Genomic DNA, 25,106 nt, shown 5'->3' with positions numbered 1-25,106 from the left:
GTCACATATGTACGTACATCCACGCGCTGTCACATATGTGCGTACTGTCACATATGTATGTACATCCACGCGCTGTCACATATGTACGTACATCCACGCGCTGTCACATATGTATGTACATCCACGCGCTGTCACATATGTACGTGCTGTCACATATGTACGTACATCCACGCGCTGTCACATATGTGCGTACTGTCACATATGTATGTACATCCACGCGCTGTCACATATGTATGTACATCCACGCGCTGTCACATAAAAAAATCAAAATGTCCAACCAGTATATATATAAAAAACACATTGTCCAACACACATGCGGTTATGCACATTTACAGACACGTATACACAAGCGTGCGTGCGCACATTCCTTCAAAAGCATAACTTTGCCAAACGCATATGGATAAATAAAATCTGCATTAACACACAAGAAAAATATTTTCGCAAGTGCTCACGTGTCAGCATGCACTTACGAGCTCATTTCCAGCGCATACATTCCTTAACAAATCACAGACATATACACACAAACACACAAACACACAGAGTCACAGACAGACACACACCCACACAAACGCGCGCAGAGACAACCAAAATACACAGACACAGACACGCGCACAGACACACACACAGAGTCACAGACAAACAGACAGACACACACCTGCACACACACACACAACCAAAACACACACACACACACATGCACGCACACACACACACACACACACACACACACACAGAAACTAGTAAATGTGGTTATGGTTCTTGCACACATCTATTGCCGTCTGGATATCACCTGAAGCCACTTCGAAATATTCAAACAAACAGGAAGCAAAAGCAACAACAACAGAACCTGGTCCAAACTCCACAACTGCAGGGGTGGGTCCGTGAACCCTGCAGTAGAAAAAAGAATCTGAAAGAAATGAAAATGTTTTCCAATTCATCCACCATAGTTCCTGACACCAGAAGCCGGGTACATCACCCAGTATCCCCGGATCATTCGCCTCAGCCTAGCCCTCAGCCTAGCCCAAACCCTAGCCCTAACCATAACCCTAATCATAGATCTAACTCTAGCCCTAACCATAACCCTAAGCCCTAATCATAACCCTAACCCTAATCATAGCCCTAGCCCTAATCATAAGCCTAGCCCTAATCACAACCCTATCCCTAATCACAACCCTGGCCCTAGCCTTAATCATAACCCAAATTATAACCCTAACCCTTGCCCTAATCATAATCCAAACGGAAAATTCTTTACGCTAAGCAAACTGAGCGCTGTTCACATCACATAAATGTCTCCAGGCAGTGGCTGGTAAAACAAAAACACTGAGCGCTGTTCACATCACATAAATGTCTCCAGGCAGTGGCTGGTAAAACAAAAACACTAAAAGAAAGAGAAAACAACTCGGAATGGACAGAGTCGAACTGCAACAGGGTGCAGAGAGTATGTGCGTGCGTGTGTGCGTGCGTGCGTGTGTGTGTGTGTGTGTTGGGGGGCGGGGGGGTTGAGAGGGGGGGAAGGGTGTGGGTGGGTGGGTGTGGGTGCGTGTATGTGTGTGCGTGTTTGTGTGTATGTGTGTGTGGGTAGGTGTGGGTGCGTGCGTACGTGTGTGTGTGCGTGCGTGCGTACGTGCGCGCGCGCGCGCGCGTGCTATGAACAGGCGTCGTTATCTCTGTTGAGGTCGGTGACATTGTATCAGATCATTAAAATCCTAGTTTCTGAGTTTTCGTTTTCGATCTCTCTCTCTTTCTCTCCACCACCCCCAACCCCCATGCTCAGGCATAGCTAAGATTAATGAAGGTGTGTGGCCTATTCAGGAAACCGCTCAGGTGTTATTTGCTGGTGTGCGGCTTTCACCGTCTGGGTCATTCTCTTGGATACAAAGTGGCGTTATGTGGCCAGCATCTCCAGGCTGGGCTCAGTATTCCTCCAACTCTCTTACGCGCACGCACACACACACACACAAGCGCGCACGTTTTTCAGATTGGATTTTACAACAAAACTTTTGCCAGGGCAATTATCTGTTGCGTGTTTCCTACATTATACCAGAATACATTGTGTTGTGAGAGCAGGTTTTTATCGCTGCAGTCTTGATTATTTATGTCCTCTGCGTTTATTCTATCGTTGTGTTTCGTTGCATGTAATTCAATGGGAAAGTGAGCCACCCCCCAAATAGATAGATAATGGGTTCGTCCCCCAAGGGTCCACTTCCATTTTCAATAGAACCCAGTACCGTCGCGCTCCATACCCAATGAGGCCCAATGTCAACATGCCCAATCCCTTTAGGCCCTAGGTCCCAATGTTAACAGGCCCACTCCCTTTAGGCCCTTGGGGTCAATGTCAACATGTCCCATTCCTTTAGGCCCTAGGTCTCAATGTCAACATGTCCCAATCCCTTTAGGCCCTAGGTCCCAATGTCAACATGCCGAATCCCTTTAGGCCCTAGGTCTCAATGTTAACATGCCTAATCCCTTTAGGCCCTAGGTCCCAATGTCAACATGCCGAATCCCTTTAGGCCCTAGGTCCCAATGTCACATGCCCAATCCCTTTAGGCCCTAGGTCCCAATGTCAACGTGCCCAATCCCTTTAGGCCCTAGGTCCCAATGTTAACAGGCCCAATCCCTTTAGGCCCTAGGGGTCAATGTCAACATGTCCCATTCCTTTGGGCCCTGGGTCCCAATGTCAACATGCCCAATCCCTTTAGGCCCTAGGTCTCAATGTTAATATGCCCAATCCCTTTAGGCCCTAGGGGTCAATGTCAACATGCCCAATCTCTTTAGGCCCTAGGGCCCAGTGTCAACACGCCCAATCTCTTTAGGCCCTAGGTCCCAATGTCAACATGCCCAATCTCTTTAGGCCCTAGGTCCCACTGTCAACATGCCCAATCCCTTTAGGCCCTAGGTCTCAATGTGAACATGCCCAATCCCTTTAGGCCCTAGGGGTCAATGTCAACATGCCCAATCCCTTTAGGCCCTAGGGCCCAGTGTCAACATGCCCAATCCCTTTAGGCCCTAGGGGTCAATGTCAACATGCCCAATCCCTTTAGGCCCTAGGGCCCAATGTCAACATGCCCAATCCCTTTGGGCCCTAGGGCCCAGTGTCAACATGCCTGATCCCTTTAGGCCCTAGGTCCCAATGTCAACATGCCCAATCCCTTTAGGCCCTAGGTCCCAATGTCAACATGCCCAATCCCTTTAGGCCCTAGGTGTCAATGTCAACATGTCCTATTCCTTTAAGCCCTAGGTCTCAGTTCCTTTATAACCTATTGTAGATGATGTAACATCTGGTCTCTTCCTGACAAGAGAGGCCCTAGATCCTAATAGGAGTGGTGCCCACATGAACTGTTGTGAGGTTGATTACATTGCTTTCCCACTTTCAATACGGCCCAGCGCATACTGCATACATACACACCATTTTTTCTTCTTTCCTTTTTCTCTCGCTCCCTCTCTCGCATCAGCGCATGTGAATAAACAAACTCATATAATGATCTAATCAATGTTACAGCTTTTATTGATTCAAAGAATCCTGTTGTTTCATCCTAATCTGATGTTCGTGTTGGAACATCTTTATAAAGGGGTTTCCGCTGCTGCTGCTGCTGCTGCTGCTGCTACTTCTACCACTACTGACTGTATGTCAGTGGAGGCCCCGTGTAGCCATAAAGCAAAGCTTTCAAACATGCGCGAAATTTCATCGCCTGGGTTGAAGGACGCGTGATCAGGCCTTACAGTTACCTGCTGTGACTTGCGAACAAGACTGCACACAGAAAAAAAGATTTTAATCAACTGACTGAAACGAAACGAGTGAGAAGGAAAAGGAATAAGCATGGTATGATTGTTTGTTTTCTTACATCCAGGCAAAGAAAAATATAGGTAAAGAAAATTGAAAGCCAGAATATTCACAAAAGCAGAATACACCAGATTACGCAAGCATGCACAACAAATAATTATAAGTATCTACGTGTAATACAATAATTTCAAGAGAGAGAGAGAGAGAGAGAGAGAGAGAGAGTTTTCATTTTGACACTTATGGGTCCTTGGCAATGATGTCCTCATGATATGGGTGAATGCGTCAACATTTTGTGCTGTATATTTTGTGCTGCCAAAGCATACTCCAAATTGTGTACAAAAGTCTCATTAAAAGCATACTCATATTCAATTCTCTGCATAGTATAACTATCGGAGGGCAGTGACGAGGGCAAAGCTGTCACAGTGAGACTGGCTGGAAAGACAGCAGGTGTTCAGCAGCTGTCTGCCAGTCATCGACACGACACGCAAAGCCTGCACTTTTGAACTTTTCACAACACCCACTCAGCTCTGAAACTGAGAAGACGAAACAAAATATCTACCGCACGCAAAAAATGTGTACAAAACTCTTTTGTTCCGAGTGCAGTTTCTGTTGTAAACTCCGTGTAAAAGTTGAAAAAAGAATAATTTCTTATCATATTATGTGTATGTATGTGGAGGGCAGTGTTGGGTGGGTGGGGGGAGGGTGGGGGTAGGTGAATTGAGTTGGAGTGAAGGTGAATGGATGAGTTTCATTTATCAGTTCTACTAATTTATCAGTTAATCAGTTTATTTATTTAACTATTTATTTATTTATTTATCTATTCGTTTATTTGTTAATTTTATGAGGAATGTTTTCTTATGTGGTCTACATTAATTTTATTCATAAAACAATTCCAATGCATAATTATCTTCATAAACATTTCCTTAAGTGATTGCACTGTAAACACGTTTAATTTTCGTTGTGTGTTGTACTTTATTGAACACTACATGCTTTCTGTCAGGTTTCAACTTTCACAGTCCAGTGTACTTTATTGAACACTACATGCTTTATGTCAGGTTTTAACTTTCACAGTCATGTAGCATTGCTGGCGGGCTGTTGTTATCAGTGTCTACTTAAGTAAGTGTGCGTGAGGTGTGTGATTTGGTGTGTAAGTGTGAGGGGTGTGTGATTTAGTGTGTATGTGGGAGGGGTGTGATTTGGTGTGTAAGTGTGAGGGGTGTGTGATTTAGTGTGTATGTGGGAGGGGTGTGATTTGGTGTGTATGTGTGAGGGGTGTGTGATTTGGTGTGTATGTGTGAGGGGTGTGTGATTTGGTGTGTATGTGTGAGGGGTGTGATTTGGTGTGTATGTGTGAGGGATGTGTGATTTGGTGTGTATGTGTGAGGAGGGGTGTGATTTGGTGTGTATGTGTGAGGGATGTGTGATTTGGTGTGTATGTGTGAGGGATGTGTGATTTGGTGTGTATGTGTGAGGAGTGGTGTGATCTGGTGTGTATGTGGGAGGGGTGTGATTTGGTGTGCATGTGTGAGGGGTGTGTGATTTGGTGTGTATGTGTGAGGGGTGTGATTTGGTGTGTATGTGTGAGGAGTGGTGTGATTTGGTGTGTATGTTTGAGGATGGGTGTGATTTGGTGTGTATGTGTGAGGAGGGGTGTGATTTGGTGTGTATGTGTGAGGAGGGGTGTGATTTGGTGTGTATGTGTGAGGGGTGTGTGATTTGTTGTGTATGTGTGAAGAGGGATGTGATTTGGTGTGTATGTGTGAGGAGGGGTGTGATTTGGTGTGTATGTGTGAGGGGTGTGTGATTTGTTGTGTATGTGTGAAGAGGGGTGTGATTTGGTGTGTATGTGTGAGGAGGGGTGTGATTTGGTGTGTATGTGTGAGGAGGAGTATGATTTGGTGTGTATGTGTGAGGGGTGTGTGATTTGGTGTGTATGTGTGAGGGATGTGTGATTTGGTGTGTATGTGGGAGGGGTGTGATTTGGTGTGTATGTGGGAGGAATGTGTGATTAGGTGTGTATGTGTGAGGGGTGTGATTTGGTGTGTATGTGTGAGGGATGTGTGATTTTGTGTGTATGTGTGAGGGGTGTGATTTGGTGTGTATGTGGGAGGGATGTGATTTGGTGTGTATGTGGGAGGGGTGTGGTTTGGTGTGTATGTGTGAGGGATGTGTGATTTGGTGTGTATGTGTGAGGGGTGTGTGATCTGGTGTGTATGTGTGAGGGATGTGTGATTTGGTGTGTATGTGTGAGGGTGTGTGTGATTTGGTGTGCATGTGTGAGGAGGCGTGTGATTTGGTGTGCATGTGTGAGGGATGTGTGATTTGGTGTGTATGTGTGAGGGGTGTGATTTGGTGTGTATGTGTGAGGAGGGGTGTGATTTGGTGTGTATGTGTGAGGAGGCGTGTGATTTGGTGTGTATGTGTGAGGGGTGTGTGATTTGATGTGTATGTGTGAGGGGTGTGTGATTTGGTGGGTATGTGTGAGGGATGTGTGACTTGGTGTGTATGTGTGAGGGGTGTGTGATTTGGTGTGTATGTGGGAGGGGTGTGATTTGGTGTGTGTATGTGGGAGGGGTGTGATTTGGTGTGTATGTGTGAGGGGTGTGATTTGGTGTGTATGTGTGAGGAGGGGTGTGATTTGGTGTGTATGTGGGAGGGGTGTGATTTGGTGTGTGTATGTGGGAGGGGTGTGATTTGGTGTGTATGTGTGAGGGGTTTGTGATTTGGTGTGGATGTGGGAGGGGTGTGTGATTTGGTGTGTATGTGTGAGGAGGGGTGTGATTTGGTGTGTGTATGTGTGAGGAGGGGTGTGATTTGGTGTGTATGTGTGAGGGGTGTGATTTGGTGTGTATGTGTGAGGGGTGTGTGATTTGGTGTGTATGTGTGAGGGATGTGTGATTTGGCGTGTATGTGTGAGGGGTGTGATTTGGTGTGTATGCAGGAGGGGTGTGATTTAGTGTGTATGTGTGAGGGATGTGTGATTTGGTGTGTATGTGGGAGGGGTGTGTGATCTGGTGTGTATGTGTGAGGAGGGGTGTGATTTGGTGTGTATGTGTGAGGGGGTGTGTGATTTGGTGTGTATGTGTGAGGAGGCGTGTGATTTAGTGTATATGTGTGAGGGATGTGTGATTTGGTGTGTATGTGTGAGGAGGGGTGTGATTTGGTGTGTATGTGTGAGGAGGGGTGTGATTTGGTGTGTATGTGAGGGGTGTTTGATTTGGTGTGTATGTGTGAGGGATGTGTGATTTGGTGTGTATGTGTGAGGAGGCGTGTGATTTGGTGTGTATGTGTGAGGAGGGGTGTGATTTGGTGTGTATGTGCGAGGAGGGGGTGTGATTTGGTGTGTATGTGTGAGGATGAGGGGGTGTGATTTGGTGTGTACGTGTGAGGAGGGGGTGTGATTTGGTGTGTATGTGTGAGGAGGCGTGTGATTTGGTGTGTATGTGTGAGGAGGGGGTGTGATTTGGTGTGTATGCGTGAGGAGGGGGTGTATTTTGGTGTGTATGTGTGAGGAGGGTGTGTGATTTGGTGTGTATGTGTGAGGAGGTGGTGTAATTTGGTGTGTATGTGTGAGGAGGGGGCGTGATTTGGTGTGTATGTGTGGATGGAGGAGTTTATGGTAGCGGGAGGTGAATGTTGGCATATCTTGTTTTAACGTCAGTGACATGTGGTTTCTCTTGCCTAGTCAAGATTGATTCATTACTTAAGTTACCGTGTTGTTTGTTTTAATTGGTGTTCGTGTCGTAAATGTCACTGTGCTTTGTATGTGTAATGTTTCGTGTACTCGAACCAAAAGACGAGTGTCTGTGAATTTACAGACCGTTGTATCTTATGTTATCGTATCTTATCTTCATTTTCGTCTTCATCATCAACGTCAACATCACCACCATCACCACAACTCCATAATCATCATGACAATTATCATCAGCATCACCACCACCATGATCACTATCATCATGAATCACCATCGCCTTTGTCATCATCATCAGCAACATCACCATCATCATAATCACCACCACCACCACCACCACCATAATCATCATCGCCATCATCATCATTACTATAATCAGTGGGAGGGGGTTAGTTGTGGGGCCACTCGCCCAAGAGGTCAGAGGTCAGAGGCCACGCAACGCACATGGCCCATTTGTGTTCTTACTGTGGTGATTGTCACCATCACCATCACCATCATCACCACCATCATCAAAACCACCACCATAATCATCATCAATATCATCATCACCATCATCATAATCATCACCGTGACGATCACCATCGTCATCGTCATCATTATCATCACCATTTCCATCACCATCACCACCACCATCATCATCCCCACCACCATCATCATCACCACCATCACCATCATCACCACCATAATCACCATCAATACCATCATCATCACCATCATCATTACCATCATCATCACCACCAACATCTTCATCATCATCACCATAACCAACATCATCATCATCATCAATATCATCGTGATCACCATCATGATCATCATCACCATCATGATCACAACAGTCATCACCATCGTCATCACCATCAGCATCGCCATCAGCATCATCATCAATATCATCATCACCATCATCATGATCACCATCGTGATGACTACCATTATCATCACCATGGTCAGCATCATCGGCGTCACTACCACCATCACCATCATCACCAACACCATCATCATCAATATCAGCATCAGCATCAGCAACATCATGATCATCATCACTACCATCACCACGATTATCACATCATCATCATCATCACCAACACCATCATCATCAATATCACCATCATCATCAGCATCAGCATCATAATCACCACCACCATCATGATCATCATCACTATCACCACCATCACCATCATCATCATCACCACCATCATCACTACCATGGTCACCATCCTGACGATGGCCATGAGCACCGTCAGTCACTGACCCCAGAGCTGAGGGGCCAGGCACAGCCCAGGTCCCGGGCCAGTGTCCTCATGCTGTAGTGGTTGAAGGTGTCGGTGTGCTGACAGGAGTCAGGGCAGCAGTCCGTCACAGCCTGGGCACCGCACGTCCTCCGTGCAGCCAGGGACCTCCCCAACACAACATTGGACTGAATTGGGTTGTTCTGTGCTGTGCTGTGCTGTGCTGTGTTGTGCTGTACCGTGATGTGTTGTGCTGCGTTGCGTTGTGCTGTGTTGTGTTGTGCCGTGCTGTGTTGCGTTGTGCTGTGTTGTGTTGTGCCGTGCCGTGCTGTGTTGTGTTGTGCTGTGTTGTGCTGTACCGTGGTGTGGTGTGGTGTGCCGTGCCGTGCCGTGCCGTGCCGTGCCGTGCCGTGCCGTGCCGTGCCGTGACGTGCTGTGTTGTGTTGTGTGTTGTGCTGTGTTGTGCTGTACCGTGTTGTGTTGTGCTGTGCGGTGTTGTGTTGTGTTGTGTTGTGCTGTGCGGTGTTGTGTTGTGTTGTGCTGTGTTGTGCTATGCTATGCTGTGCAGTGTTGTGTTGTGCTGTGTTGTTCTGTGCTGTGTTGTTCCGTGTTTTGCTGTGCTGTGTTATGCTGTGCAGTGCAGTGGTGTGCTGTGCTGCGTTGTGCTGTGCTGTGTTGTACTGTGCTGTATCGTGCAATGCTGTGCTGTTCCGTGTTGTGTTGTGTTGTGCCGTGTTGTGCTGTGCTGTGCGGTGTTGTGCTGTGCTGTGCCGTGTTGTGCTGTGCTGTGTTGTGCTGTGCGGTGTTGTGCTGTGTTGTGCTGTGCGGTGTTGTGCTGTGCGGTGTTGTGCTGTGCTGTGTTGTGCTGTGCGGTGTTGTGCTGTGCGGTGTTGTGCTGTGTTGTGCTGTGCGGTGTTGTGCTGTGCTGCGCTGTGCGGTGTTGTGCTGTGCTGTGTTGTGCTGTGCTGTGCTGTGTGGTGTTGTGTTGTGCTGTGCTGTGCTGTGTGGTGTTGTGTTGTGCTGTGCTGTGCGGTGTTGTGCTGTGCTGCGCTGTGCTGTGCTGTGTGGTGTTGTGTTGTGCTGTGCTGTGCTGTGTGGTGTTGTGCTGTGCTGTGCTGCGCTGTGCTGTGCTGTGCGGTGTTGTGCTGTGCTGTGCTGTGCTGTGTGGTGTTGTGCTGTGCTGTGCTGTGCGGTGTTGTGCTGTGCTGCGCTGTGCTGTGCTGTGCGGTGTTGTGCTGTGCTGTGCTGTGCTGTGTTGTGTTGTGTTGTGCTGTAAAACAAAATCTCCCCTTCTATTAGACCTTGAATGGGATGGTTTGGATGCCGGTCATCATGATGAGATGATTAACCCAGGTCCTGTGTGCAGCATGCATTTAACACACGTAAAAGAACACATGGCAGCAAGAGTTATTCTTGGCAAATGTTTGTTGTAGAATTCACGCTAATATACGTGCGTCTGTGTGTGTGTGTGTGTGTGTGTGTGTGTGTGTGTGTGTGTGGCATTGTCTGTGTCTGTCTGAGAGAGAGGGGTGAGGAGAGAGAGAGAGAGAGAGAGAGAGAGAGAGATCGATCGTATGCGTGTGTACGTGTATGAGCATGAGTGTATGTGTGCATGTGCGTGTGAACCAGTCCCTAGTTTTGCAGATCCTGCATGCACTTAACTCACATAAAAGAACCCTAGGCAACAAAGACTTGCGCGCGCTGTGTGTGACTGAAGTCTGATGTGAAAGGGGAGATGAGCGTCTGAAGGCTGCTCTTACTCGGTTCTATCCAGGTGGAAGCAGTATAAATACTGTCTGACAGGAGGCAGTGTAAATACTCACTGACATGAGGCAGTGTAAATACTGACAGGTGGAAGCAGTGTAAATACTCACAGACAGGAGGCAGTGTAAATACTAACTGACAGGTGGAGGCAGTGTAAATACTGACTGACAGGAGGAGGCAGTGTAAATACTGACAGGTGGAAACAGTGTAAATACTGACTGACAGGTGGAGGCAGTGTAAATACAGACAGGTGGAGGCTGTGTAAATACTGACTGACAGGTGGAAACAGTGTAAATACTGACTGACAGGTGGAGGCAGTGTAAATACTGACAGGTGGAGGCAGTGTAAATACTGACTGGTGGAGGCAGTGTAAATACTTTCTGACAGGTGTGGTCAGTATAAATACTGACAGGTGGAGGCAGTGTAAATACTGACAGGTGGAGTCAGTATAAATACTGACAGGTGGAGGCAGTGTAAATACTGTCTGACAGGTGAGGCAGTGTAAATACTGACAGGTGGAGGTGGTGTAAATATTGACTGACAGGTGGAGGCAGTGTAAATACTGACTGACAGGTGGAAGCAGTGTAAATACTGACTGAAAGGAGGAGGCAGTGTAAATACTGTCAGGTGGAGGCAGTGTGAATACTGACAAGCGGAGGCAGTGTAATACTGTCAGGAGAAGGCAGAGTGAATACTCACTGACAGGTGGAGGCAGTGTAAATACTGACAGGTGGAGGCAGTGTAAATACTGACAGGTGGAGGCAGTTTAAATACTGACTGACAGGTGGAGGCAGTGTAAATACTGACAGGTGGAGGCAGTGTAAATACTGACAGGTGGAGGCAGTTTAAATACTGACTGACAGGTGGAGGCAGTGTAAATACTTACTGACAGGTGGACGCAGTGTAAATGCTGACTGACAGGTAGAAGCAGTGTAAATACTGACAGGTGGAGGCAGTGTAAATACTGACTGACAGGTGGAGGCAGTGTAAATACTGACTGACAGGTGGAGGCAGTGTAAATACTGACTGACAGGAGGAGGCAGTGTAAATACTGACAGGAGGTGACGGTGTAAATACTGACTACAGGTGGAGGCAGTGTAAATACTGACTGACAGGTGGAGGCAGTGTAAATACTGACAGGTGGAGGCAGTGTAAATAATGACTGGTGGAGGCAGTGTAAATACTGACAGGTGGAGGCAGTGTAAATACTGACTGACAGGTGGAGGCAGTGTAAATACTGACTGACCGGTGGAGGCAGTGTAAATACTCACTGACAGGTGGAGACAGTGTAAATACTGACTGACAGGAGGAAGCAGTGTAAATACTGACAGGTGGAGGCAGTGTAAATACTAACTGAGAGGTTGAAGCAGTGTAAATACTCACTGACAGGTGGAGGCAGTGTAAATGCTGACTGACAGGAGGAAGCAGTGTAAAGACTGAGAGGTGGAAGCAGTGTAAATACTGACTGGTGGAGGCAGTGTATATATTGACAGGAGGAGGCAGTGTAAATGCTGACTGACAGGTGGAAGCAGTGTAAATACTGACAGGTGGAGTCAGTGTAAATACTGACAGGTGGAGGCAGTGTAAATACTGACTGACAGGTGGAGGCAGTGTAAATACTGACTGACAGGTGGAGGCAGTGTAAATACTGACTGACAGGTGGAGTCAGTGCAAATACTGACAAGTGGAAGCAGTGTAAATACTGTCTGACAGGTGAGGCAGTGTAAATACTGACAGGTGGAGGCAGTGTAAATACTGACAAGTGGAAGCAGTGTAAATACTGTCTGACAGGTGAAGCAGTGTAAATACTGACTGGTGGAGGCAGTGTAAATACTGACTGACAGGTGGAGGCAGTGCAAATACTCACTGACAGGTGGAGGCAGTGTAAATACTGACTGACAGGTGGAGGCAGTGTAAATACTCACTGACAGGTGGAGGCAGTGTAAATACTCACTGACAGGTGGAGGCAGTGTAAATACTCACTGACAGGAGGTGGCAGGGTTATCAAATGCACACTTGGTGTATCTCTGGTTCAAGGTGGCGTTATTTTTTAACATGCAGTCCAGATCCCCCAGTATATCTGAGACACACAGACTTGACACTTGACACCTTGACAAAGTTGAGCATGTCAAGTAACTGTGCACATGATACCCCCACTATGTTGAAAATAATATATTCAGTACCTAAAGGAACCAGATTATTCTATGACATTCTGGTATCAGATGACATACTTCCAAATTCTTGTCCAAAGGGGTCTGAGAAATTGGAAACATGTATTTCGTGGAAAGGAGTTGTTTTACAAAAGAAGCAAAATTCAAGACATTACGCTGAAATGGCTCCAGATGCGCATATTACATAGAATCCTTGGAACTGATATTGTCCTGAAAGAAACGGGGGTTACAAATAATAATTATTGTGATTTTTGTAGCAATGAAAAGGACAACACCAAGCACATATTCTGGAGATGCGAACATTCAAAACACTTTTGGCAGAATCTTGAAGAGTTAATGAAGGTGAAATGTGTAATATGTACCAACATTAAAATAACTGAAAGCATGGTACTGTTTGGCATTGCTCAAATTGTACGCACTGGTTATAAACAGGAAAAATGTACACTTATATATGGAAATTTGACAAATGCACACCCAACTTTTGAAAGATACATTTCCTGGTGTTATAAAGTGGAGCGCAGTGCAAGAACACAATCCTACATACAGGATTTTAAAACAAAGTGGCTGTCTTACAAGACATTAATTAAAGACGTTTCTTAAATGTATAAATGGGTCGAATGTCTTTCATACATGCCAGGTTTTTTTCATCAGTCTTTTTTTTCACTGTTTTTTTTTTCTTTCTTATTCTTTGTGTATCATAAAACAGAGATACCCTTGCAAGTTAATTGTCACTCAAGTACATTGCAATTTCTTCATGTGTTTTGACGTAATTTTTCTACAGTGACATAGGCGAATTGTGCAAAATTTCGTCAATAATGATGATATTTCAGTGAAAGAAATACAGAGTTCAATGCAAGGGGAAAATAGAAAACGAAAGAAAGGCAACTCACCGGGCCTGACACTGGGTGAACAGATGTAGTCAAACCCTTTCAGCAGATCGTACAGTTTGTCTGTCTCAGCCATCTGGTTCAGACACTGGTCATTTTTGATGCCCTCCAGGCACTGGTACCTCTCTGACTGTCCACTGTCATCACGATCATCATTGGACTGTATTGGTATTATGTCACTCTTTGTCACAACATATTTCTCTGTGTGAGGTCCGGGCTGCTCTCCCCAGGGAGACCTCGTCACTGCAGTACAGTGCAACCTTTTTGTGCTTGCGAGTGTATGTTTTCTGTCAAAGTGTTGTTTTGTTTTTGTTGGTGTTGTTGTTTACGAGTTTTGACAGGGGCAAATCTTTTGTTCCCGTGGATTCTTTTACATGAGCTAAGTACATGCTATACACAGGTCCTCTGTTTATCGTCTCGTTCTGATGACTGGCGTCCAGAGCAGCACTCAGGGTCCGGAAGGGGGAGGCATTGCTGACAACTGTGGGATTCCATTCCGTGTGCTCAGCTTCTCTCGCTTCCTGGGCAGACGCGCTACCTCTAGGCCACAACTCGACTTTGATGATTATGATGATAATAATGATATCATTATTTTATTGTAGTTTACGTAGCGCTAAATCATGTGTACGGAATCAAAGCGCTGTCATCACCCAGCATCCACATGCATGACAAAGAAACAAAGGAATGAAAGGAAAACATGATGCAGACAGAAAGCTAAGAACTGTGGACAGAAAAAGGGAGGTTGTGGAGGTGTGTAGGAAAGAGGTATGTTACAAGGCCAGACTGGAAACAGCAGTGCAAGGGTCTGCCAAAGCCAGAGGAGGGTGTTCCAAGTGCGAGACAGAGAGCAGCGCCCGCCTGTGGGAAGGCTGTCAGAGTGGACCTAAAGCTGATCGTACAGAGGGAAAGGGGCTGTTGCAGGTCACACAGATAGCATGGTTCAGATGTGTAACACCGTGTGTGTGTGTGTGTGTGTGTGTGTGTGTGTGTGTGTGTGTGTGTGTGTGTGTGTGTGTGTGTGTGTGTGTGTGTGTGTGTGAAACAAAGCAAAAAAAGCGAAAAAAATCATGAAAGACACGAATATAGAGAACCCCCCCCCCCAAAAAAAAAAAAAACCACACAAAAAACAACAACAAACAAACAAACAAAAAACAAAACAAAACAAAATGAGTCCGCCCTAGTGACAACGACGACGACGATGATGAAAATGATGATGATGATGATCAAGATGACGACGACAATGATGATGATGATGATCATGATGACGATGACGACGACGACAATGATGATGATGATATTCACCTCTTCATCGTTTTGAGTAGCGTGACAGTGTATGCATCCTACAAATACTGTATTGTTATCTAAATGCACTAATCTCATTATTATCATAAATATTATTATTATCATTATATTATTACTATTATTACTATTACTAGTATTATCATTATCATATTATTATCATTATTATTATCATCATCATGATCATGATCATCATCATTATTATGAAATGGTGTAGTCTCCTGTAGGCTCACTACTGATGACCTAGCAACCAGTTCTCTCCATTTCTCCCTGTTCGTCGTCTTTCTCAGGGTGTCGCTCAGTCTCAGGCCTGTTCATTCTGGGATGTCCTCCTGCCAGTCTCCCCTCCACCTTCCTTGCAGTCTACAGGCCCTGGGCCAGCCCTGCTGGTAGTGAGATGTGCTCACACCCCTCCAGTCCGTCCGTCTTCACTGTGCATTGGAGATGATGTCTTCACTGTGCCTTGGAGATGATGTCTTCACTGTGCCTTGGAGATGATGTCTTCACTGTGCCTTGATGTCTTCACTGTGCCTTGGAGATGATGTCTTCACTGTGTCTTCACTGTGCCTTGGAGATGATGTCTTCACTGTGCCTTGGAGATGATGTCTTCACTGTGCCTTGATGTCTTCACTGTGCCTTGGAGATGATGTCTTCACTGTGTCTTCACTGTGCCTTGGAGATGATGTCTTCACTGTGCCTTGGAGATGATGTCTTCACTGTGCCTTGGAGATGATGTCTTCACTGTGCCTTGGAGATGATGTCTTCACTGTGCCCTGCAGATCATCTGATCCCGTGGTTTGCCTGACTTGTTTCTCCCTTCTTCACTGTGATGTGGTCGAGGAGTTTTGGGAAGCATTTCATCTCCGTGGCCTGCACCCTCTTCTCTGTGTCAGCTGTCCAAGCCCAGGACACACACACACACACACACACACACGGCCGCACACGCACACATCACCCCTCACACACACGCATACTGATACAAAGACCGATGGATACAGAGACAGTGAAGAACAGACTCACTCGCAAAATGTGGGGAAAGTTGCATTATCTGTGTAAGCTGCGTTCTCAAGGCAGCCGCCAACAGCTGTCACACACACGTCGGTCGCCCCTGTGGATTCGAATGGATTCGATCAAATAAAAAAAACAACAAAACTATAATGAAAACAACCTGAATACTTATAGAACTACACAGCAAGAAAATACACACCACCAAATCGTATTACAAGAGAGCATGACATCGTTTTTCTTGTTCGCAATTACATGAAAAGAAATACAAGTTCTGGGCAGAACACAGAGAATGACACTAACAACACCATCAACAGGTTTACTGCACATGAATAGTTTAATTTTGAAAGTGCATTCCGAATTAACCAGAATGAACTTAGAATTATTGTGTTGACGGCACCTCTCCGTTTCGGAAGCCATCTGGAGAAAACGGCGACATGTTGTGTGTCTGAGGCGATGGCAACGTCTCTTTTCTAACGAATGAATGACGAATGATACAGACACGTTTTACTCCTATCCTCGGTCAGAGACCAAGCGCTAAGCGCTTTACAAACACGGGGTCATTTGCACAACAGGCTGCCTGCTTGGGTAGAGCCGACTGAAAGCTACCATTTGGGCGCTCATCATTCGTTTCCTGTGTCATTCAGTCAGGTTTAAGTCACGCATGCATACACACTCAGACGTGTAAAATTTTACGTGTATGGCCGTTTTGCTTATTTACCTCGCCATGCTGGCAGCCATTCTCCGTTTTCGGGGGGGGGGGGGGGGGGGGGGCTACGTGCTGGGTATGTTCTTATTTCCATAACCCACCGAACACTGAAATGGATTGCAGGATCTTTAACGTGCGTATTTGCTTTTGTGCGTGTGTATACACACGAAGCGGGTTCAAGCACTAGCACGTTTGCACATGTGTTGACCTGGGAGATCGAAAAAATCACCACCCTTTACCCACCAGGCGCCGTCACCGAGATTCAAACCCGGGACCCTCAGATTGTAAGTCCAACGATTAAATCACTCGGCTATTGCGCGTTCATAACATAGTTTTATGCATGTAATCGAGATACATAAAAAAACATTATTTAAACGGTGGTATCACCTGGAATACAGTAATTGATTTATCGCGCTAACTAGAAAAATTTTTAATTTTGGATGATAGAGATTGGATGTGTTTTGGCCTTGTGGTCAGTCTTCTTTCATCCGATCATGGCCGCCGCCCCACATGATGGGTGACTGGTTAAAGACTGCACAGTGCTGCCACCACCACGTTCTTTCCCGCTCAGCCCCCATGCTCCACACTGAACACATTGATTGATGGCAACATTCAGCCCCCATGCTCCACACTGAACACATTGATTGATGGCAACATTCAGCCCCCCATGCTCCACACTGAACACATTGATTGATGGCAACATTCAGCCCCCCATGCTCCACACTGAACACATTGATTGATGGCAACATTCAGCCCCCCATGCTCCACACTGAACACATTGATTGATGGCAACATTCAGCCCCCCATACTCCACAGTGAACACATTGATTGATGGCAACATTCAGCCCCCCATGCTCCACACTGAACACATTGATTGATGGCAACATTCAGCCCCCATACTCCACACTGAACACATTGATTGATGGCAACATTCAGTCCCCATGCTCAACACTGAACACATTGATTGATGGCAACATTCAGCCCCCATACTCCACAGTGAACACATTGATGACAACATTCAGTCCCCATGCTCCACAGTGAACACATTGACGGCAACATTCAGCCCCCATACTCCACACTGAACACATTGATTGATGGCAACATTCAGTCCCCATGCTCCACAGTGAACACATTGACGGCAACATTCAGCCCCCATACTCCACAGTGAACACATTGATTGATGGCAACATTCAGCCCCCCATACTCCAAAGTGAATACATTGATTGATGGCAACATTCAGCCCCCATGCTCCACAGTGAACACATTAATTGATGGCAACATTCAGCCCCATACTCCACAGTGAACACATTGATGGCAACATTCAGCCCCCATACTCCACAGTAAACACACTGATGGCAACATTCAGCCCCATACTCCACAGTGAACACATTGATGGCAACATTCAGCCCCCATACTCCACAGTAAACACACTGATGGCATCATTCAGCCCTCATGCTCCACAGTGAACACATTAATTGATGGCAACATTCAGCCCCATACTCCACAGTGAACACATTGATGGCAACATTCAGCCCCCATACTCCACAGTAAACACACTGATGGCAACATTCAGCCCCATATTCCACAGTGAACACATTGATGGCAACATTCAGCCCCCATACTCCACAGTAAACACACTGATGGCATCATTCAGCCCTCATGCTCCACTGTGAACAAACTGATGGCAACATTCAGCAGCCCCCATATTCCACAGTGAACACATTGATGGCAACATTCAGCCCCCATGCTCCACAGTGAACACACTGATGGCAACATTCAGCCCCCATACTCCACAGTGAACACACTGATGGCAACATTCAGCAGCCCCCATATTCCACAGTGAACACATTGACGGCAACATTCAGCCCTCATGCTCCACAGTGAACACATTGATTGATGGCAACATTCAGCCCCCATACTCAACACTGAACACATTGATTGATGGCAACATTCAGCCCTCATGCTCCACAGTGAACACATTGACGGCAACATTCAGCCCTCATGCTCCACAGTAAACACATTGATGACAACATTCAGCCCCCATGCTCCACAGTAAACACATTGATGACAACATTCAGCCCCCATGCTCCACAGTGAACACATTGATGACAACATTCAGCCCCCATGCTCCACAGTGAACACATTAACTGATGGCAACATTCAGCCCCCATGCTCCACTGTGAACACTTTAACTGATGTCAACATTCAGCCCCCATGCTCCACAGTGAACACATTGTTGACAACATTCAGCCCTCATGCTCCACTGTGAACACATTAACTGATGGCAACATTCAGCCCCCATGCTCCACTGTGAACACATTAACTGATGGCAACATTCAGCCCCCATGCTCCACAGTGAACACATTGTTGACAACATTCAGCCCCCATGCTCCACTGTAATGTGTGTGTGTGTGTGTGTGTGTGTGTGTGTGTGTGTGTGTTGGGGCTCATGTACGTTTATGTGTATTTGACTGTGCTTTGACTGCTGACAGCTTGTGGAAAATGTCACCCGAGATGTGCAGATAATCAAACAAAACCATTTAGCAAAAACTGGAGTGTTGATTGCCAGATGTTGCTTTTGGCGTTGTGGTTTGTTCAAACAGCTCGGAAATTTGAGTCTTAATCGGGGCTTGCTTTTAACAAAAAAAGCCTAACAGAGAGAGAGAGAGGGCAGGGGGGGGGGGGGGGAGAGAGAGAGAGAGAGAGAGAGAGAGAGAGAGAGAGAGAGAGAGAGAGAGAGAGAGAGAGATTTCAATTACAGACCTCGATGCAAGACTTTTCAAAAAAATTTCATAAAGATTTGTGATGATGAATGTGGAACTGCTGAATACAGTGCATGACTTGTCAACACTTGACAACAATACCGTCTGTTTATTTCTGACCACGCCAAGCCGGAAAGCTGAATCCAAATAGAAGCGTTTCTTGCACCACGTTTTGCAAGTCTGTCCACATTCTAATTACATATGATTCTTTATCATGGTTACGGAATATGGCCAAAGCATATTTCGTTATGTTTATTCAGGTAAAGGGAACAGCCCCTAAGTGAAGAGAAATACAGATATCAAAATAAAGCAATCACAACTCATATCCATGCATCAAACGTCCACAACTAACCCCATGGAAAACGCAAACAACGAACATCCTAAAAGTTACAGCGTGTAGTCTTTTCCAATAACAAAAAAACATGTGGCTGAGTATCGTAAGGTCTGCACAGTCAGGGAGAAACATAGAAACAGTAAGAAACAGAAAGACAGAGACAGATACAGAGGAACAGAGAGACAGACATATACAGAGGAACAGAGAGACAGAACAGAGAGACAAAGACAGATACAGAGGAACAGACAGACAGATACAGAGGAACAGAGAAACAGACAGATACAGAGGAACAGAGAGATAGATAGATACAGAGGAACAGAGAGACAGAGACAGATACAGAAGAACAGAGAGACAGAGACAGATACAGAGGAACAGAGAGACAGAACAGAGAGACAGATACAGAGGAACAGAGAGACAGAGACAGATACAGAGGAACAGAGAGACAGAACAGAGAGACAGATACAGAAGAACAGAGAGACAGAGACATATACAGAGGAACAGAGAGACAGAACAGAGAGACAGATACAGAGGAACAGATAGACAGATACAGATACAGAGGAACAGAGAGAACAGAGAGACAGAGACAGATACAGAAGAACAGAGAGACAGAGACAGATACAGAGGAACAGAGAGACAGAACAGAGAGACAGAGACAGACACAGAGGAACAGAGAGACAGAGACATATACAGAGGAACAGAGAGACAGGGAGATACAGAAGAACAGATAGACATATACAGAGGAACAGAGAGACAGAGAGATACAGAGGAACAGAGAGACAGAGACAGATACAGAGGAACAGAGAGACAGACGGATACAAAGTGGAAGAGAGAGAGAGAGAGACAAAGAGGAACAGAAAGGGAGACAAAGAGGAAGAAGGAGAGGGAGACAAACGGGAAGAGAGAGGGAGACAGAGGAAGAGAGAGAGGGAGACAGAGGAAGAGAGAGGGGGAGACAAAGAGGAAGGGAGGGAGGCAGACAAAGAGGAAGGGAGAGGGAGACAAAGAGGAATAGAAAGGGAGACAAAGAGGAAGAGAGAGGGGGAGACAAAGAGGAAGAAAGGGAGACAAAGAGGAATAGAAAGGGGGACAAAGAGGAAGAGAGAGAGGGAGACAAAGAGGAAGAGAGAGAGGGAGACAAAGAGGAAGGGAGAGGGAGACGAAGAGGAATAGAAAGGGGGACAAAGAGGAAGGGAGAGAGGGAGACAAAGAGGAAGAGAGAGAGGGAGACAAAGAGGAAGGGAGAGGAAGACACAGAGGAATAGAAAGGGGGACAAAGAGGAAGAGAGAAAGGGGGAAAAAGAGGAAGAGAGAGAGAGGGAGACAAAGAGGAAGGGAGAGGGAGACGAAGAGGAATAGAAAGGGAGACAAAGAAGTAGAGAGAGGGAGACAAAGAGGAAGACAGGGAGACAAAGAGGAAGAGGTAGAGAGAGACAAAGAGGAATAGAGAAAGGGAGACAAAGAAGTAGAGAGAGAGGGAGACAAAGAGGAAGAGAGAGGGAGAAAAAGAGGAAGAGATAAAGGGAGACAAAGAGGTAGAGAGAGAGGGAGACAAAGAGGAAGAGACAGGGAGACACAGAGGAACAGAAAGGGAGAAAAAGAGGAAGAGAGAGAGGGAGACAAAGAGGAAGAGAGAGCGAGAGGGAGACAAAGAGGAAGAGAGAAAGGGAGACAAAGAGAAAGAGAGAGACAAAGTGGAAGAGGGAGACAAAGAGGAAGGAGAGGGAGACAAAGAGGAAGAGGGAGACAAAGAGGAAGGAGAGGGAGACAAAGAGGAAGAGGGAGGCAAAGAGGAAGGAGAGGGAGACAAAGAGGAAGAGGGAGGCAAAGAGGAAGGAGAGGGAGACAAAGAGGAAGAGGGAAACAAAGAGGAAGGAGAGGGAGACAAAGAGGAAGATGGAGACAAAGAGGAAGGAGAGGGAGACAAAGAGGAAGAGGGAGACCAAGAGGAAGGGAGAGGGAGACAAAGAAGAAGAGGGAGATAAAGAGGAAGGGAGAGGGAGACAAAGAGGAAGAGGGAGACAGAGGAAGAGGGAGAGAGACAAAGAGGAACAGACAGGGAGACAGAGGAAGAGGCAGAGAGACAAAGAGGAAGAGAGAGGGAGATAAAGAGGATGAGAGAGGGAGACAAAGAGGAAGAGGGAGAGAGACAAAGAGGAAGAGAGAAAGGGAGACAAAGAGGAAAAGGGAGAGAAAGAGGAAGAGGGAGAGAGACAAAGAGAAAGAGAGACAAAGAGGAAGAGAGGGAGGGAGACAAAGAGGAAGAGAGAAAGGGAGACAAAGAGGAAGAGAGAGACAAAGAGGAAGAGGGAGACAAAGAGGAAGATGGAGACAAAGAGGAAGATGGAGACAAAGAGGAAGGAGAGGGAGACAAAGAGGAAGATGGAGACAAAGAGGAAGGAGAGGGAGACAAAGAGGAAGAGGGAGACGAAGAGGAAGGGAGAGGGAGACAAAGAGGAAGGGAGAGGGAGACAAAGAGGAAGAGGGAGACAGAGGAAGAGGGAGAGAGACAAAGAGGAACAGACAGGGAGACAGAGGAAGAGGCAGAGAGACAAAGAGGAAGAGAGAGGGAGATAAAGAGGATGAGAGAGGGAGACAAAGAGGAAGAGGGAGAGAGACAAAGAGGAAGAGAGAAAGGGAGACAAAGAGGAAAAGGGAGAGAAAGAGGAAGAGGGAGAGAGACAAAGAGAAAGAGAGACAAAGAGGAAGAGAGGGAGGGAGACAAAGAGGAAGAGAGAAAGGGAGACAAAGAGAAAGAGAGAGACAAAGAGGAAGAGGGAGACAAAGAGGAAGATGGAGACAAAGAGGAAGATGGAGACAAAGAGGAAGGAGAGGGAGACAAAGAGGAAGATGGAGACAAAGAGGAAGGAGAGGGAGACAAAGAGGAAGAGGGAGACGAAGAGGAAGGGAGAGGGAGACAAAGAGGAAGGGAGAGGGAGACAAAGAGGAAGAGGGAGACAGAGGAAGAGGGAGAGAGACAAAGAGGAAGAGAGAGGGAGATAGAGGAAGAGACAGGAGACATAGAAGGAGAGGGAGACATAGAGGAAGAGAGAGGGAGACAAAGAGGAAGAGAGAAAGGGAGACAAAGAAGAAAAGGGAGACAAAGAGGAAGAGGGAAGAGACAAAGAGGAAGAGAGAGGGAGACAAAGAGAAAGAGAGACAAAGAGGAAGAGAGAGAGGGAGACAAAGAGGAAGAGAGAAAGGGAGACAAAGAGAAAGAGAGAGACAAAGAGGAAGAGGGAGACAAAGAGGAAGAAGAGGGAGACAAAGAGGAAGAGGGAGACAAAGAGGAAGGAGAGGGAGACAAAGAGGAAGGAGAGGGAGACAAAGAGGAAGGAGAGGGAGACAAAGAGGAAGGGAGAGGGAGACAAAGAAAAAGAGAGAGACAAAGAGGAAGAGAGACAAAGAGGAACAGAAAGGGGGACAACGAGGAAGAGAGAGGGCGACAAAGAGAAAGACAAAGAGGAAGAGAGAAAGGGAGACAAAGAGGAAGAGAAAGAGGAAGGGAGGGGGAGACAAAGAGGAAGGGAGAGGGAGACAAAGAGGAAGAGAGAGAGAGAGAGTGAGGGAGAGAGACAAAACAAAGAGGAACAGAAAGGTGGACAAAGAGGAAGAGAGAGGAGGACAAAGAGGAAGAGAGAAGGGGACAAAGAGGAAGAGAGATAGAGACAAAGAGGAAGAGAGAGGGGGACAAAGAGGAAGAGAGAAGGGGACAAAGAGGAAGAGAGATAGAGACAAAGAGGAAGAGAGAGGGGGACAAAGAAGAAGATAGAGGGGGACAAAGAGGACAGAACCTGCAGGTGTCAGTGATGCGGCCAGCAGCAGGAGGAGATAGGTGGTGATCATGACGGCTGGTGGAGATACAGGGAGGCTGACAGTGGGAATTGAACACAGGTCGCTTGCTGCAGTGGTCACTCTCACACAAACAATACAACAAGTCTGAATCTGCCGGTATGCCTGTCTCTGTATATAGGACATTTTGTCCAAACGAAACCCCCAACAACACGCAGCCACCCCCCCCCCCCCCCCCCCACGCGCTCCCCGCTCCCGCCACTGAACAACGGACACACACTACTCCCGTCAACACTGACTCTACAGGCAATACCAATGTCAAGGACGCATCTCTATCACCACAACGGGGGAGGGGGTTGGGGGGGTGGGGCACAGGGAATGGAAGAGAGGGGTGGGGGGTGGGGGAGGGGCGATCGCGCCACATGGCTGACGCCACCTGTTGATCGGCCAGAGACAGTTGTCGGCCCACTCAGCACAGTCACACTGACAGTCAGTCTGCCCACTCAGCACAGTCACACTGACAGACAGTCGGCCCACTCAGCACAGTCACACTGACAGACAGCCCAATCAGCACAGTCACACTGACAGTCAGTCTGCCCACTCAGCACAGTCACACTGACAGACAGTCGGCCCACTCAGCACAGTCAGTGTGACAGTCAGTCTGCCCACTCAGCACAGTCAGTGTGACAGTCAGTCTGCCCACTCAGCACAGTCACACTGACAGACAGTCGGCCCACTCAGCACAGTCACACTGACAGACAGTCGGCCCACTCAGCACAGTCAGTGTGACAGACAGTCGGTCCACTCAGCACAGTCACACTGACAGACAGTCGGCCCACTCAGCACAGTCACACTGACAGACAGTCGGCCCACTCAGCACAGTCAATGTGACAGACAGTCGGCCCACTCAGCACAGTCAGTGTGACAGACAGTCGGCCCACTCAGCACAGTCACACTGACAGACAGTCGGCCCACTCAGCACAGTCACACTGACAGACAGTCGGCCCACTCAGCACAGTCACACTGACAGACAGTCGGCCCACTCAGCACAGTCACACTGACAGACAGTCGGCCCACTCAGCACAGTCAGTGTGACAGTCAGTCTGCCCACTCAGCACAGTCAGTGTGACAGTCAGTCTGCCCACTCAGCACAGTCACACTGACAGACAGTCGGCCCACTCAGCACAGTCAGTGTGACAGACAGTCGGCCCACTCAGCACAGTCAGTGTGACAGACAGTCTGCCCACTCAGCACAGTCACACTGACAGACAGTCGGCCCACTCAGCACAGTCACACTGACAGACAGTCGGTCCACTCAGCACAGTCAGTGTGACAGTCAGTCTGCCCACTCAGCACAGTCACACTGACAGACAGTCGGCCCACTCAGCACAGTCAGTGTGACAGACAGTCGGCCCACTCAGCACAGTCAGTGTGACAGACAGTCGGCCCACTCAGCACAGTCACACTGACAGACAGTCGGCCCACTCAGCACAGTCAGACTCACAGTCAGTCTGCCCACTCAGCACAGTCAGACTCACAGTCAGTCGGCCCACTCAGCACAGTCACACTGACAGACAGTCGGCCCACTCAGCACAGTCAGTGTGACAGACAGTCTGCCCACTCAGCACAGTCAGTGTGACAGACAGTCTGCCCACTCAGCACAGTCACACTGATAGTCAGTCGGCCCA

General features: G+C 47.2%; 1 protein-coding gene across 1 annotated transcript; it reads right to left on the bottom strand.

The window, feature by feature from the left end:
- Positions 1 to 3,577: 3,577 nt before the first annotated feature.
- LOC143276771 (uncharacterized) lies at positions 3,578 to 23,609 on the bottom strand. The gene is made up of 6 exons (XM_076581407.1): positions 23,421 to 23,609; positions 15,840 to 15,927; positions 13,524 to 13,657; positions 12,446 to 12,542; positions 8,722 to 8,866; positions 3,578 to 3,748 (listed from the first exon to the last, which is right to left on the bottom strand). Exons 1-6 carry the CDS (start codon positions 23,602 to 23,604, stop codon positions 3,710 to 3,712), a joined length of 687 nt encoding a protein of 228 aa, XP_076437522.1. The 5' UTR covers positions 23,605 to 23,609; the 3' UTR covers positions 3,578 to 3,709.
- Positions 23,610 to 25,106: the final 1,497 nt, after the last annotated feature.

The sequence above is a fragment of the Babylonia areolata genome, chromosome 33 (genome assembly GCF_041734735.1).
Source record: "Babylonia areolata isolate BAREFJ2019XMU chromosome 33, ASM4173473v1, whole genome shotgun sequence".
Taxonomy (NCBI): domain Eukaryota; kingdom Metazoa; phylum Mollusca; class Gastropoda; order Neogastropoda; family Buccinidae; genus Babylonia; species Babylonia areolata.
This window is presented reverse-complemented; position numbering and strand designations above follow the sequence as displayed.

What these genes read in the sequence shown, in the direction of transcription:
- LOC143276771 (XM_076581407.1), bottom strand. Translation starts at nt 23,604, where the DNA reads ATGTCCTATATACAGAGACAGGCATACCGGCAGATTCAGACTTGTTGT. An exon ending in ACTTTCCCCACATTTTGCGA is followed by an intron (nt 13,658 to 15,839) that starts GTGAGTCTGTTC and finishes TCGTGATGACAG; the next exon opens with TGGACAGTCAGAGAGGTACC. An exon ending in AACCCTGCCACCTCCTGTCA is followed by an intron (nt 8,867 to 12,445) that starts GTGAGTATTTAC and finishes TGTGTTGGGGAG; the next exon opens with GTCCCTGGCTGCACGGAGGA.